The following is a 15,234-nucleotide window of genomic DNA, read 5'->3' as shown; positions in this document are numbered from 1 at the left end:
ATTTTGATTTCAGTGATTTTCAGGATGGTAGAAACTTATGAATTGTGTAAATATTACCAATTTTCTGTATGCTAGATACAATCATTCACTTCGCATGTATCCTTTGAATAGCAGGGATTAGTATGGTTATCTACAAAATTTGAAGCATGAAATAGAGAAGTCTGATCTATATTTTTCCTTCCTTTGAAGTTTTGTCACTATTCTGTATCTGTAGACTAGGGAGGGTTAGTATAATCCCACAGCACTTGGCCACATGTGTCCCATTGTACATCTTTCCGAGGAGTTGTCCTCCTAGGTCATCGTCCATCCTGTCCTTTCCGGGAAGGTGGACAGGTCAAAGGGAGACATCCTTTATATCGGAAGGTGTAGGCCAAGACTCGCCGAACACGCACTTTCTCATTGACGATAACTCAGGGCACTCGCATAGGACATGTCTGACAGTCTCATCTTCCTGTTCACATATCCTGCATAAAGGTGTCTTCACTAGCCCCATATAATGGAGGTGTTTCTTTGAGTGACAGTGGCCAGTCAGAAATCCTAATGTTAAGCGTAGATTTTTCCTGGTCATCTCCAGATATTTCTTCGGCGCCAGCTTCCCAGGGTCGCCCAGGGTGATCCTGGCAAGATTGCATCCTTCGATTCCATCTCATTTCTTTAGGGGCTGAGCATGGTTGTAACATTTGGCTAGTTCCGTAATTGTCGAAGTCATCAGGCCGTAGGTGCCACTGGTTCCTGAAATTCTTACTCCAGCCGCTTTCTTGTCTGAAGAGTTGGCAATGCGATTACCTTTACTCCTGCCGTGCTCTTTAACCCACCTCAGGATAATGGTATCATCTACCGAGGCTTTGACTAAATCTTGGTGGCACTCTGGTACTATCCCTGAGGTAACACGTTGCCTGTTGAAGACTAATAGGGCTTGTCTGCTGTCAGTGCAGTACACTCTGGAGTACACTTCACATCCTGGGGCTTCTTTGGTTTTTGAGCCGTCTGTATATATGCGTATTGAATTTGTAGCATCTGACTCTGTGTTCTGTTTTATTGGTATTCTGTAGGATTTATTAAACACAAACCTGGTTCAATTGCATCACTGGTTGCCTGCAGCAGAGGTTGCGCAGTAAGCGCTTTTCGCCATAGGTTCAGCCTCAATTGACCCATTCCTACTACGAGATTTACATCAGCCGTGCGCAATCGTAACATGGCCATTAACGCTAACTCCTTTACGTCTCTATTTCTAGGAATTGAACGGCTTGAACAGTGGCAATGAGGATGTATTGTTTGTTTTCCATCATCTTCTTGAATAACGTAAGAAAAACCCAATATATCCGAAAGCAATAAAAAAATTTAATCGATAAACATCATTTGCATGACCGCTAAAGAGCGGAATATAATGAAGTTCGATAATTTTTATCGCAGTGTTTAGAATACATGATGTTACTGATAAAGCTTTTTTGTTTCTACGCAGATAAGTAAAACGTACTAGTTTCATAAGTATTTCAATTTACTGTACAAATTAGTACAGCTTATTAGCTTGGAGATATAGTGTAAATTATCACTATTAGGATTCATGTTCGCGCTACTAAATACAACTGAATATTTGTTAATTTTCGTTTCACTATCTTTATGAGGTTGTAAATAAGGCAACACTTGATGAGATCAGGTATTCGTTAAGATTTTTATAGATACTTCATTATCAACATTCGAAATTTTTTTACAGTGATAATCAGAAGTAAACAGTTTTTAAATGAAATATTCATTTGTTGAGCAACAGTTTGATCTTCACAAAATTGATCGATATTCAAAAATTTCATCAACCCATCATTTCACAGATACGAACAAATTTCAACTACTAACCAATGCAAACTGGTCTACTAACATCTGTGTTATTTTTCAAATTCGTTAATGAAATTTCGTTGAAATAACAGTATTTCATTTCAAAATACCAAATCACACACGAATTGAATACCCTCTTTCAAAAAGTATGACTACCTCACTGAATATGAGTACCACCTTACTGCTGATGTGATTCGTAAAATAAAATCTTCACACATGTTAATACTTTGAAAAAATAATAAATGTTTTTAAACGTGAGCTGATTCAGTGGTTGAGCCTGATAACAATTATTTTATCATTCTCTGAATCACGCCCCAGAAGATAAAAAACTCATTTTTTCCGCAAACATGTAGAAAGTCATGGACTACTGATAATTTCACGACTCCAATTTTTCTTAATTCGTCTAAACAAGTGATTCAACTATGAATAAATCAGCTACCAACTACTGAACACAATCATTGTAAATTTCTTATTGCATACACCCTAAGACTTATGTGAAAATCAAATTCTTACCACAAACATAAAATTTGCGACGAAAATCATATATTTGATACATCGCATGTTCATATTCAATTCTTTCTCCCTGATCATTTTGGAAAACTTAATATTTCACAACAGAACAATAATGAAACAAAATTCACTGACTGTGTGAAATCGCGTTGAATGTTAACGTATTGTGGTACCTGTTATCTATGTTCAGATAAGATTGCGATTCAGTTGGTTGACGTGGAAGATTAAAAACACATAAACAAACTTTATCTGGCGTTGGCGTACTTCATGAGTGTGAGAATATAGTGTTTGAGTCTTTCATTTTGTAGGGAAAAATCACTGCCCTAAATTATTATTCATTTCACTATAAACAGACAGTACAAAAACGTACTTCACTTTGGGGGATACATTTTGCTATTTTGCTGAGCTATTTTACTCTCACTGAAAATGAAAACCACATAACATGCATATCTAAAAAAACAAAAAACTTTGCTAATGTCGCGCTTATTGTATAAGTTTTTTATAAGTACTATTGCTGTTTCAGAATTTGTCGATAGTTCAATGTGTGATGTTATTGCCAAAAAACTGCAGCGCTATCTATTGGTAAAGTCAGAAAAATACATATACTACTCCTTGAGAGTCAAAGTGGGTTGCATAAAAATAAGATTATAGCATTAGGAAATAGCCGAAAAATATCCTGGAGAGGATGGTATATATCCAGCTCTTCTTCAAAATTGTTTGGGAATGATTTTACCTATTCTCATAAAATTGTATAGAGCTTGGTGTGGAACTACGTACCACCCATCTGGTTGGTAGCAAAGGTGGTATATGTACCTAAAGTGGGTTGGAAAAAGCCACTCCCCAAATCGGTATGACCAATCAGCCTCACATCCTTCTTGTTGAAAGGACTCCGAGGTAGCTTTATATGTTTCGCCAACCAGTATGTATCTCAAATCGGTAAATCGACAAATTAAGCATCAAACATCCTTGTAGAGAAAATTTCCCAATCTCTTGACAATAAGGAGATTGCTGTATTTCACGTTATTGAAGAACCATTTGACAATGCACTACCTAAATCTATAGGATCAACACTGGCTGGAAAATGCATTGAATCGATCGTCACTGCCATGCTGGTAAATAAAACTTCAACTACGACTCTTCGCGATAAGACCATCAGGTTCGAGGTCACCAGGGGCTGCACTCGAAGTTGGGTACTATTTCCCCTCCTGTGGTCGCTTCCGATGGATATTTGGTTGATGCTCTTGTTAAAAGAGAAATGAATCTTCAAGCTCATACAGATGACCTTGTCATCTTGGCAAGGTCCACGTCGAGAGGGGTACCATGTGATGTTTTTCAAAGTAGGATGGAGGTGATTCACAGTTGGTGCCAGAGAAAGCGGATGTCTGTCAACCTCAACAAAACTGTGTCAATCCCCTTCACCAGGAGGATAAAATTGGCGATTCAACGCCACTTTCCCCCGGTGGTGCCCTCATGAAAAACTCACCTGGAACGCTCACTTGGAAAAAAATTTACACAAATCCTGACTGTTCCTATATATGTCGCAGGATTCGACTTTGGGTCTATGCCGTGAACAAATCCATTAGATATTTGTGATGATTGTCAGACAAATGATGAAATATATCCTCCTCTTCATATTTTTCTGAAGATTGAGGCTAGATGGACTGCATATAGACTTGTGCACATCGACAATGGCATGAACCGATGTAATGCAGAGTATACTGAACTGCTGGTTGATACTGTAACTCATAGCATTCTGGAAATGACGAACTGCCTTATACAGTCCTGTTCTCGAGTATAGAGCATTGGATCATCCAGGAGAAGGAAATATTGAGAGCAGATAGTTGGTGATTCACAGATGGATCAAAAACACCTTCAGGCTCTGCTGCAGTTGTTTAAAGTTGCAAACCTAAGACAGAGATATCAACCTGCCCATAGACCTATGCGACTGTATTTCAAGCGGATATCTATGCTATTGAATTGTATGCGGAGAGATTGGTAGAATCCAACCTAAACCACAAGTCAAATTCGCGCATCGCTATACGCACTACTTCATAGGGAGGCCATTGAGATCTCTGATCATCCCAAACAGAAAATAAGAAGGTATACGAATCAACAGAAAGTGGTATCCAGTGCTCGAGAAGGCCAAAACTGAACCTTAATACAACTACAGTAGTGATGAATTGAGTAGTCTAAGCAGAATCTGTATCAGAAGGAAAAATACACTCTACCTGAACAGAACAGCAGAAGTTCACTCTCAAAGAATGATTCACCCAAATTGACTCACAAATGTGAAAAAGTTGCTGTGTCCATAAAATTTTCAATCTTGCACCTTGAACATCAATAACAACCAGTCAATTGGAATTTTTTTAGTGTGTCATTATGGCTACTCGAGAGAATTTTTCTGAAAGTACGATTCCAGATTTGCACAGTTTGATCTAAACGTGACTGAGGTATATGTTCTGGCTACTGAGTGCAGTTTGTTTTCCGCAGTCATGTGAGGGCATCTTTCTGAAGTGGATCGCAGGAGTCCTACTTTCCATGTCAAACCTTTCTGTTGCTTGCTCATTAGAAAGTCTGCCGAGATCTTCACTAGTTTGACGAAAATATACGAAGGTCTGTCAACCAAATTCCAAGAAAATTCAGTTTCCGGTAGCAGAACACAGTTCTGTGGCTGCCATGTAGCACCATTGATCAGCTTTTGAGCATTTGGCAGTATTTCTCTTTTGCCAACTGTGAAACATCACTCACCCAGCTCGATTCATTCAGTCGAGTATAACATTAGTGTGTGTCATAATATACCCTGGAGGGGTCGAATAGATCCAATGATTTTGAAAGTACTCTACCCCAACCCAAGTTAAAACAAGTTTCATTGCAAAATATTGTTCAACATTGATCAGTAATATTGAACCTGAAATTGCAGGTCAACATCAAATCGGTAAGGTATGACAAACAAATTTGATCTGTATGCTTCTGAAGTACTATATTTTTCTGGAAAAAGCTTTAGAAATAATTGACCATCTCTTCTGCATTATCAAGGCTGATTGCAGTGAAACTTCAACTTTTTGATACGGAAAGTCGTTGTTAATTTGATAGATGTTGAGCTCTTCTACAACATTATGGAAATCTGCATCCAAACAAGTCAGTTGTTGTGGCTTGAAGGGCCTACTTCTTTGAGACTCGGTATGTATTTCAATTGTTTTACTGGTGGTATTATCAATATCCTACCTAGCCGAGACAACGGGTGGTGGTGAAATTAACACCTCTATCACTTTGTTGGTATGATAGAAAGAAACTACGTAGCCCATTCAAAGAGTGATATAATCAACCGATAATTACACACCAAATTCGTGAGGTAGGGGATTATCGGTTATGAAATCATGTGAAAAAAGATAGCCTTCTGCACTCGTGAGGTTCTCATAATCAGAACGACTATCCCAACAGTGTGATTTGATTGCGTACTGTTCTCATTATCTTTCAAAGAGGACTTTATGTATATTACCTCATATTCAGCAGAACGTATTGAATAATTATTTACATTGAATTTTGCACTTCTTATTCCCCACAAGTGATTCAGTATACCTTGGAAAGTAAAACAACTGCTGTCCCAACAATAATATAGCAATGTTGTTATGCTACGTTTTGTAGGTGGATGATATAGACTGAGGATGCATATACTGCACAAACCGACAGAAATTGCATAGGGTCTCAGGCACCTCGCAATAGGCCTTGTATCTTGTGTCAGAAACCTCTATACCAATAAGTGACTAAGATATCGAAGACACCACCCTCAACACAACAACATCTATTTCGGAATTTGTAGGATAATAATTTATACAGCCACTCACTAGATGTATCTGGCTGAAATTGTGTTGCTCTCCAAAATTGGTAGTTGAATGAAAGGTTGATATGTAGATTCAAAGATATTGATTCTTGTGAATGAACCAAGGTAACCCAATGGGTTGGTAAAATTTTTTAACGATTGAAACATGAAGATAACCTTGAAAATACATAGTATACTTCAATGAATGTTGCAAATAAAATAAGGTGGAAAACGAGAAGTCTGGGATTAACTGAATGTTCTGTGAGGTTTGTGTAGAAAAGTATATTGGGTAAACTGAGCAGATTATAAAAATTCGTTTCATGAAACATATTTCACATGATCGGGTTTGTAGACCAAATAATATAGGACATCAAATGAAGGACACTCAATAAAATCCTAGAAATGTTATTTTGTTACTTTGTAATCATATCTGAATATAATAATCTATTCGTTGATGACTAATTTTCTATTAACCTAGTTCTACTACTTATTACGTAGGATAGTGAAGATCGAACTGTTTGAAATTCGACCTACACCTCCAGTTCGCATCATACATTTCCCAATATCTAAACTTCAAGTCTAAACAATTTAAATTCGCCTTTTATTCTGTTCTCATTCTTCAAGATATGCCGAGCAACAACTAGATAATTAGTCATCAACGAATAGATTATTATATTCAGATATAATTACGAAGTAACAAAATAACAATTTTAGGATTTTATTAAGTGTCCTTCATTTGATATCCTATATTATAAAAGGTATAAGTGAGGTCTAACTTGTCTAATTGCATGTAAAACAGTATTACTAGTAGCATATTATCAAGTCACATGATTATTGAAGATGAAAATGAATAAATGAATTTTCTTCTATTGCAAATCGTCGGCCTAAGATGCATATGTCCTAACTCCACTTTATGCCGCAATCGAGCTTTCGCTGCCCTCTGGTAGTCAAACGACCACCTCATCTATTGACAGTCGTTCTATCATCAACATACCACTCTTCGCGCTCAAATATACGAAACGCGTTTTGCGAAACTCCACTGCATTCAAATTCAATAAGCAAATTGCCGAACTCCCAGTTTCAACACAGAGAGCAAAGTGTGTGTGCATGTCTTCTCTTGTTATGTGTTGAAATGTACATTCGAAAGTGAGTATTATTCGATTATAATAATCAAAATGAATCTTGGTGGTTTATGAAGCTTATAAACAATAGTTTCAGGTGAGATATCTAGTAATTTTTCATTCAATTTCACCACAAATTGGTTGGTGAGGAGTTAGGCCATCATAGATCTTCTGTAGACAGGAGTTTGGTCATCTGCTCTCTAAATTGAATTCAATGTTACTGGCCATTTCTGGAATCTATGTTATCAACTTTCAGTGAAAATTTACCCACGATTGTTCATAATTATTCACTGTATCTATTACAGAATGAACAAACAATCAAGATCATATAGAATGCTCACCATGGCGGGTGTCGATTCAAAAAATTCATTCAATATAGAAAATAACATGAACCGGGCTAACATTTGAACCACGTTCAGTTCCGCAACAGATATACGGTCTTCGGAAAAAAAATTATTTATCAAACCGACATCTACTTGCACTAATAAAATGAATTTGGATTCTTTACCTCCTGAATTAACTACTGAAAATGTAGTATTCTTTGAGGCATGCGACATTCAAGTAGATAAAATGGTTGAAAATAATGATCTTGATGCAATATTTACATCTGGAGCTTCAATTTCTGATGATTTAATATTGCAAGCAGCTGATGAAATAGTATATCTACTGAATTGTATTCATGAACAAGAAATCACTTTTCGAGATCTGAATGGTATTCAAGAACCTGATACTCATCAAGAACTTGCCATTAAAGAAGCTGATACTCGAGAACCTGCTGCTCATGAACCTGATACCCAAGAACCTGCTAATATTCAAGTACCTGATACGTTAGTTCCTGACACTTTAGATCCTGATACTCTGAAAACTGAGACTCACGAATATTATGAACACAATAATCAAGAGCATGGAAATGATAACCAAGAGCTTAATTCTCATTCTGATTCTAACGACGAGACATACGAACAAAGAGAGAGTGACATGGAAACCGATATCAGTGGCAAAGAAGATCAAGAAGAAATGCCAAGAAATGGAGGAGCAGCTGAAATTTCTCTGAGAAAGCGCAGAAAAAGAAGACATATAGATCAAGCAACCTAGAAAAAAACAAATATAAATTGATTAGAAAATCTGGAAAGGAATATTTTTGAAAAAAGAAGCAGGGGGAGGAATGAGATTTCAATGTACTGAAAGGAGCCAAAGTGATGGGAGCAAGGTGCAACTGTGGGGAAAAATCAGCTTCGAAATGTAAAGGAATATCAGATCAACAGAGGATACAAATTTTCGAAACATTTTGGGAACTTTTGTGGAGTGAGAAGATAATTTTCCTCTCAGCACTAGTTGAAAAACTGCCAATCAAGAGAGCTAGAGATCGAAAAGTTGAAAACGAATCAAGAAGAGAATTTTCATACGTGTATCATCTAGAAACAACTACTAGAATCAGGGTATGCAAAACCATGTTCTGCAACACTTTCTCTATTCCTGTCAGAACTGTAAGGCGTTGGATGATTGATGAGCATAAAAATAGCAGAGTATGTAAAGATACCAATGAAACTGAAATATCAATGAATCGAAGAAAGGTTGAAGTAGATGAAAGACAATTTCACGCATTACTGCTGTAAATCAACCAGTAAGCTATATCTCGAACCGAAAATGGAACTTTATAGATTTTACGAGGATAATTGGTGTACGGAAACAGATTCATCACGTATATCCATTGCGACCTTCTCTAATACATTCGATGATTTGAATTTGTCTCTATTCTCACCCAAGAAAGACGAGTGTGATATTTGCATAGTTATAAAGAAAAAACATCGATGAAAATACCTCCCAGCAACATTTAAAGAAAGAAGAGTTGGCTCGACAAAACGGCTGAGAACATGAAGATTTTTACAATGGATTCGCAGTCAGTTCTTATGAGCCCTAAATCCAACGTTTATATTATAAAACGAAATTGAAAGTAGGTACATATCTTCACAATTTTCAATATGAAAACTAAAGATGGGTTCTGCTTTTTATGGCATGAAGGGAACGACGCAAGTCTGTCTTCAAACACGTTTGCTTCAATCATTTACCAATTCCTAGAAACCCACGTCCTACCCGAAAGAGATCGCTTTGATAAAATAATTCTGTAGAGCGACGGGTGTACATGCCAGAATCGAAATGCCCTTCTTTCTAGTGCTCTTTTTAACCTTGCCAAACAAACAAAAGTAATTGTACACAAAAATATTTAGAAAAAGGGCGTGCGACTCAATGCATTCCACTATCGAGAGAAAACATAAGAAGAAAATTATCAACGTTCCCGCGGATTATGTCGAAGAATGTGAAACTGCCCTTATCAATCCAGAACCCTACACAGTAAAGTACCTAGATCACACTTTTTTCAAAAATTTCCAACATGTTCAGATTATCAACTCTATTCGACCAGGAAGAGCAACAGGCAATCCCAAAGTGACTAATATAAGAGCACTTCATTATGACGAAAATGGCATCATGTATACAATCTCTCATTTTGAGACCTGGACATAATTACCATGCAGATTCAACAAGAAAGATAAAAAAAATTGAAATTATAATGACTTGCCACTGATGTTTCCCAATCCTATACCCATTAAAGATGAGAAATTTCATGATCTCATGAGCCTCAAAGTATCCCTAAAGAAGGACTATGATAGTTCACCACATTTGTAGAAGTTCACTATTCCTCAAGTTCAGCTTCAGAGTTGCATGAATAAAGATAACATCCTTGTATATAATTTTCCATTTCCTTCACAGATATGAAGTAACCTAACTCCACAATGGTGCCTATACAGCTCTTGAATATGGCCTATCTCCTGTATTTAATGGAAAACCTTCACTTTATCACTTCACTTCATATCTTTCACAGATATGAAGTAACCTAACCCCACAATAGTGCCTACACAGCTCTTGTATATGTATTGAAACCTTCACTTTATTGGGAAAATGAGAAGTTTTTTGTCTCTCCTGTAAAATTTGTATTTTTGGAGTTAGAACCAAATCAGATATTAGCAGGCAGACTCTCGATTTCACCCAGTATAAGACCGCCACACCACATCTACTTTCCGAAAGACATCACGAAGCTTTCAGCCAAGTTCCGGTCGAGCGTTCTCAGTCGAGAAACACCATCTATATCTAAAGATCCTGGAAATCCGGAGAAATACGTTACATGATTGTGCCCGAGCAGTGTTGTCATTAGACAGTAGTTAGTCGGAGCGAGATAAGCGTGTTACGGCTCTGATAAAAGCTATATTGATTACTTTATCTTTTAATTAGGCGTCACGATAGTGACCCGTTGAAGTCATTGTGTTGCCTGATAGGCTATTTTCGATTATAGGTAGATGGCCACCCAAATGTGGTTGAATGTATTGTCAAACTGACCCGCTAAATTTATCTTAATGGGGTGAATGACGTTCAGGAAGTGTCTGTTGCCTGTTAGTATCAATTCCATCATAAATTCGCATCAAATTCAATTTCCAATTTAACTGTGTACAAAAGAAATTTGTCCAGCTTTCACTCATTATGTGTCTGGTCCATTGTTATTAACAAAAGTTAATCATTTACGGATTCATTTAATAATTCATGAACGGAAAATACCCTAATTCGGTAAGACGTTTTCATGGACAAAACACAATTACTACAGAAAAATTCTCATTGTTGGAGATTAAATTCATTTGGAAAAACGTTCTCAAGAAGTTTATTTCACATGAACACAATTTTCCAAAAGAAAGAGTTCCTAAACAGTGAAGTTCGAGGTGTATTGAGTTGAACCTCAAAACAATAAGTAGCCACAATCCGCCGCGTATTTCTGATATGTACTGCGATTGGTGGATTCAAATGTGCCAAGTCACATGAACACCTCCTGTGAAAGTATCTATGAAAAAGAGACAAATCTCCAACCTTTCCTCGATGTTCCAGACTATCATTTCCGTGTTAGGAATCACACGTTAAAAGGTACGACCTCGTTAGTCCTTAGCTCGCACAAGATTCTCAACTTCTGAGAGTTGTCGTTCGTATGGCTGCGACAGCTGATTAACGGAAAAACAGATTTTAAACAGATCATAGTTACAAGTGATGTTCGTATCTCCAGTCAGGCGAATGACACTTTTCTGGATGAAATCCAGCAGCTTCAGGGTATGTTTGGGAGCGGAGCTCCATACATGAGAACAATACTCTAAAGGTCTGATCTGAGCTTCATGAAGTTTTCGAAGTTGGTGAGGTATGTATACTTTTCTGGTTCGAAACAGTGTATCAAGCTTTCAAGAAACAGCCTTTGCAATTCCATCGATGATTGTGCCATAACATATTGGTGTCCATATCAACCCCCAACAAACTTATCGAAGCTGAAAGCGGAATTGCTTGTCTTGACATTATTATATCCGGTTCGGAGATATTTATCTTTTTGGAGAAAACTGATGCCTGGGTTTTCGTAACATTGAATTGAACGTGGTTCGTTTCACCCCAATTCGAAATGACCTTTAGATCCTCATTCAATAATGCAACCGGTAAAGATGCGCATCCGATGTAACGTTTTTTTTGTTCAGAACTATTTTATAAATTCCCTGTATATATATATATATATATATATATATATATATATATATATATATTATATTCGATCACGATCAATCCATTTCGTACTCTCCTAGTGATGCTCTTTACTGATAGGTGCCACCAGCCAACAATGAATTCGAACCTAATATTTATCATTTATAATGTTGTCAATACCTAGAACATTCCAAGTTATGCCTGTCTCTATTAGATGGCACACGACTTCACTCTTGCGAATTCCAAACTCCATTTCTGGACTCTGAAAATATTTCTGAATATTGTGGATAGTTACCAAGGTGATGTGAAATGATAAGCGGCTTGGTCTCTCTCTGCTTCAGCAAATTGCGTTTATGCATTATTTCTTAATTGGATTTGTTATGCTGTATGGCTATTGCTTTTTCATCACTTTGTAGATCATTTAATAGTAGGTTTTATACCTATTTAGAATAGAAACCTTCCTTTACTGGGGGTTCCTTCCGGAGAGTACCAACTCATCCAACTGAGAAAAGCTTCCGACTTCGGAATTTGTTATATAATGAGTTTGATCGAGTCCAGTATCCGAATCACCTTCGTCAGCCGAATCCGAAGTATTGGTACTTATTGAGAAAATCAGATTTCTACTTTTCCTGAGAACACCTCTACTATACATTTTTTCTTCTGTTATACTTTTTTTTAAAGCTAAAATAATAACAAATATATTCATTAAAATATTAAAATCAACAGTTCAAAAATAACTTTTCAAAACTCGTTTCCTTTTTTTCATAAAAGAGGATGTATGTATCTCCACTCACAAGCGATTTTGGTGAAATTGGTGACACGTGTGAATCATTGTATTCGTGCCACGTGACAGTATAAGGATGTCTGCAGAATGCTATATAATGTCCGCTGTAGGTAGACCCACTGTGATTCGAAAGTGTATATTGATTATAGCGACAAGGAGTCACATCATCTGCTGCATAATGGTTCATATCTAATCCATCTAGAGGAAATTCGATGGTAACATTTAACTTGCTTCTGAATCTTTCTGTTAGAGAAAGTCTTTCAAAATGAATGACTGAAATACGGGGAAACTTATGGATCGATAGAGACTTGGTGCATTTTCTTCGTTCCTTGCAACTTGAACATGTCGGTTTTTCATGTCCATCCTAAGGTTCCTTTCTTGTGAAGAAATCCAAGCACTGTGATAAACTCAATTGGCCAGTTCTTTGTGGTATGGGAGTGATAAATTCCAGATAGGATCGAAGGTTACAGATGAATATTCACAATGTGTGCACTCCACCGTGGATTTTACTTGACCAACGAAATCATTTACAATCTTAGAGTTATATGTATTCAAATAAATTAGCCATTATTTTCGTGATTTTCCGCTGTCGCTCAAGTTTTCGTTCATCTCTGTTAAGGTCGGTTTAGGTTTCTCAATAATTCTATTAACGTCATCATGTAAACCTTCTGAAAGATAACGAAGGAATTTCTGGGCGTCTTGATGCGCACGACCCTTGAATCGAAGGACAAAATTCTCAATCTGACTTTTTGAAGAGACTGTGTTCACTGCTCTATCAGATCTTCTGACCACAATTCCTTGATAACTTCTGCGAAAGCTTTGATTGAAGCACCCTTCGTACTAGAAATATTAGTATTGATATCTTTCATGTACTCATCCTTATTCAAATATTCCAGTAACCATCTCGTATTTGATAAACATTGGATTATACTGTTCATGAAACAAATATTGCCAATATTTTTCAATTCATTAAGCCCAAGGGTTTTGACTGAGGAACGTATCACTGATCTAATTGTGCTGTGGCTGTTGGTGATATGTTTGCTACCGCTGTTTTCTATCCAGTAATCACGGATGCAATGATTCTTCCCATCATTGGACCAACGGAATGAGGAATTCGAAGTTGAATTTCTTGAAACTGAATCAGATATATTCATGGTGGTTTTTTCGAATTTGGGAAAGAAAGATAGTTCCAGAACTTGTTTATTTTCCTCTGCATCTTCTGAGACAATTGGAAAGTGATAAATCTGTTTACTCCATTTTTGGATGTCCATAGAAAATTCTGAATTGATTTGTGGGTTCAGGAATATTTCATCTAATTTTTCAGTAGACGGATGTAGCGGCAAGGTGTGAAGCTGCAACTGTATCTACGCAGGTGAAGTCCCAAACCAGAGGCTTTCTAAATATATAACTATATATTCATGTAACAGTGTAACATTTTTTCACATAAGAGTACTGTTACAAGTTGCCGTCATCTCTTCAGGACATTACCAAAAACTTCAAGCACCATCATCCATCGTGGGAAATTAAAGCCATATTTTTTATATTTCCTGATTCATTATTTTTTTATTTGATTACCGATATATAGATGATATTATTATTTTCTCCCCCGTAACTGATGATGAAAAGTTATTGGCACTGATATATTTATCACGTGCAATTCTTTTAAAATAATTACTTTGAATAATCAATCTTATTTTTTACAGCAAGTCATTATAAGACTCACACTTGTTACGCTAAACATCGTACTATTCACAGGCGAGTTATACAATGCGGTGTTGCCGCTTTCCGAATTTTCTATAATATACAGGGTGTTCCATTTAAAATAATCAAATTTCAGCAACTTTTTCAAGCAAACGAAAAAACTGTATTTTTTTACCACCCTGTATTGAAGTAACGGAGATTAGGCTGACGTGTGGGAAGTGTCCAAGTATCACCTAACTCCAAACCAAATTTCGATATCATAGTACTTCTTAACTAAAAGATATCGGCATTTTTAGAAGTCATGATTTTCGAAGAAAAAAATTGAAATTAATTTTTATTTCGAAAAAGGTAACAGATAGGTATAGGGAAATATCAAGAAAAGTTGTCGGGCAATTGTTGGAGATTCCAAAAATAATATTATATACAGAGTGTTCCATTTGAAAAATCAAAGTTGCTACTGCTTTCTAATAGAATCGGCAACACTGAATTGTCGAAAATATTTTAGTTGGCTAGAGAATGTCCGAATATGCTCTCCATTGAATTTTCAAAGTGATTCGTTGTCTGGTTCACCAGAAACGTCTAATGTGCCATCCACCGTGAATCAGCCTGTATATAGCGTACTGAAAGCAAAGAGAGAGTTGAAGTAGATCAATCAGGCACCTGTGCAACGTCTTCGATTTGGAAGGTATGTCTCAAGTTATTTCACACCGTTGGAACGGTGGGAAATACTCAGACGGTTCACATTGCTCTGAATAGACCATGCCCTCTAAAGATGATGGGGTATCTGCCACACGTACCTACATTGTTTTAACCAATGACTGAATTGGAATGTCCAATGCTGAAGTATGAAGTTTTGTAAATTGCTCGACTCTTATATTGTCTCTTGAGAAACATTTCATATTCTGGTA

At 36.7% G+C, this 15,234-nt stretch overlaps 1 protein-coding gene across 1 annotated transcript in view; it reads right to left on the bottom strand.

Annotated features, from left to right (window-relative positions):
• The window catches only part of LOC111501995 (CD63 antigen), a 38,160-nt gene extending 35,647 nt beyond the window's left edge, over positions 1-2,513 (bottom strand). The window contains exon 1 of the mRNA XM_023155936.2: positions 2,344-2,513. Coding sequence (XP_023011704.2) covers positions 2,344-2,421 — 78 coding nt within the window. The 5' untranslated portion in view covers positions 2,422-2,513. The remainder of the gene's footprint in view (positions 1-2,343) is intronic.
• Positions 2,514-15,234: the final 12,721 nt, after the last annotated feature.

The sequence above is a fragment of the Leptinotarsa decemlineata genome, unplaced genomic scaffold (assembly GCF_025532065.1).
Source record: "Leptinotarsa decemlineata unplaced genomic scaffold, Ldec_3_MD MMD2_tig00000008_RagTag_RagTag, whole genome shotgun sequence".
In the NCBI taxonomy this organism is placed as follows: Eukaryota; Metazoa; Arthropoda; class Insecta; order Coleoptera; family Chrysomelidae; genus Leptinotarsa; species Leptinotarsa decemlineata.
This window is presented reverse-complemented; position numbering and strand designations above follow the sequence as displayed.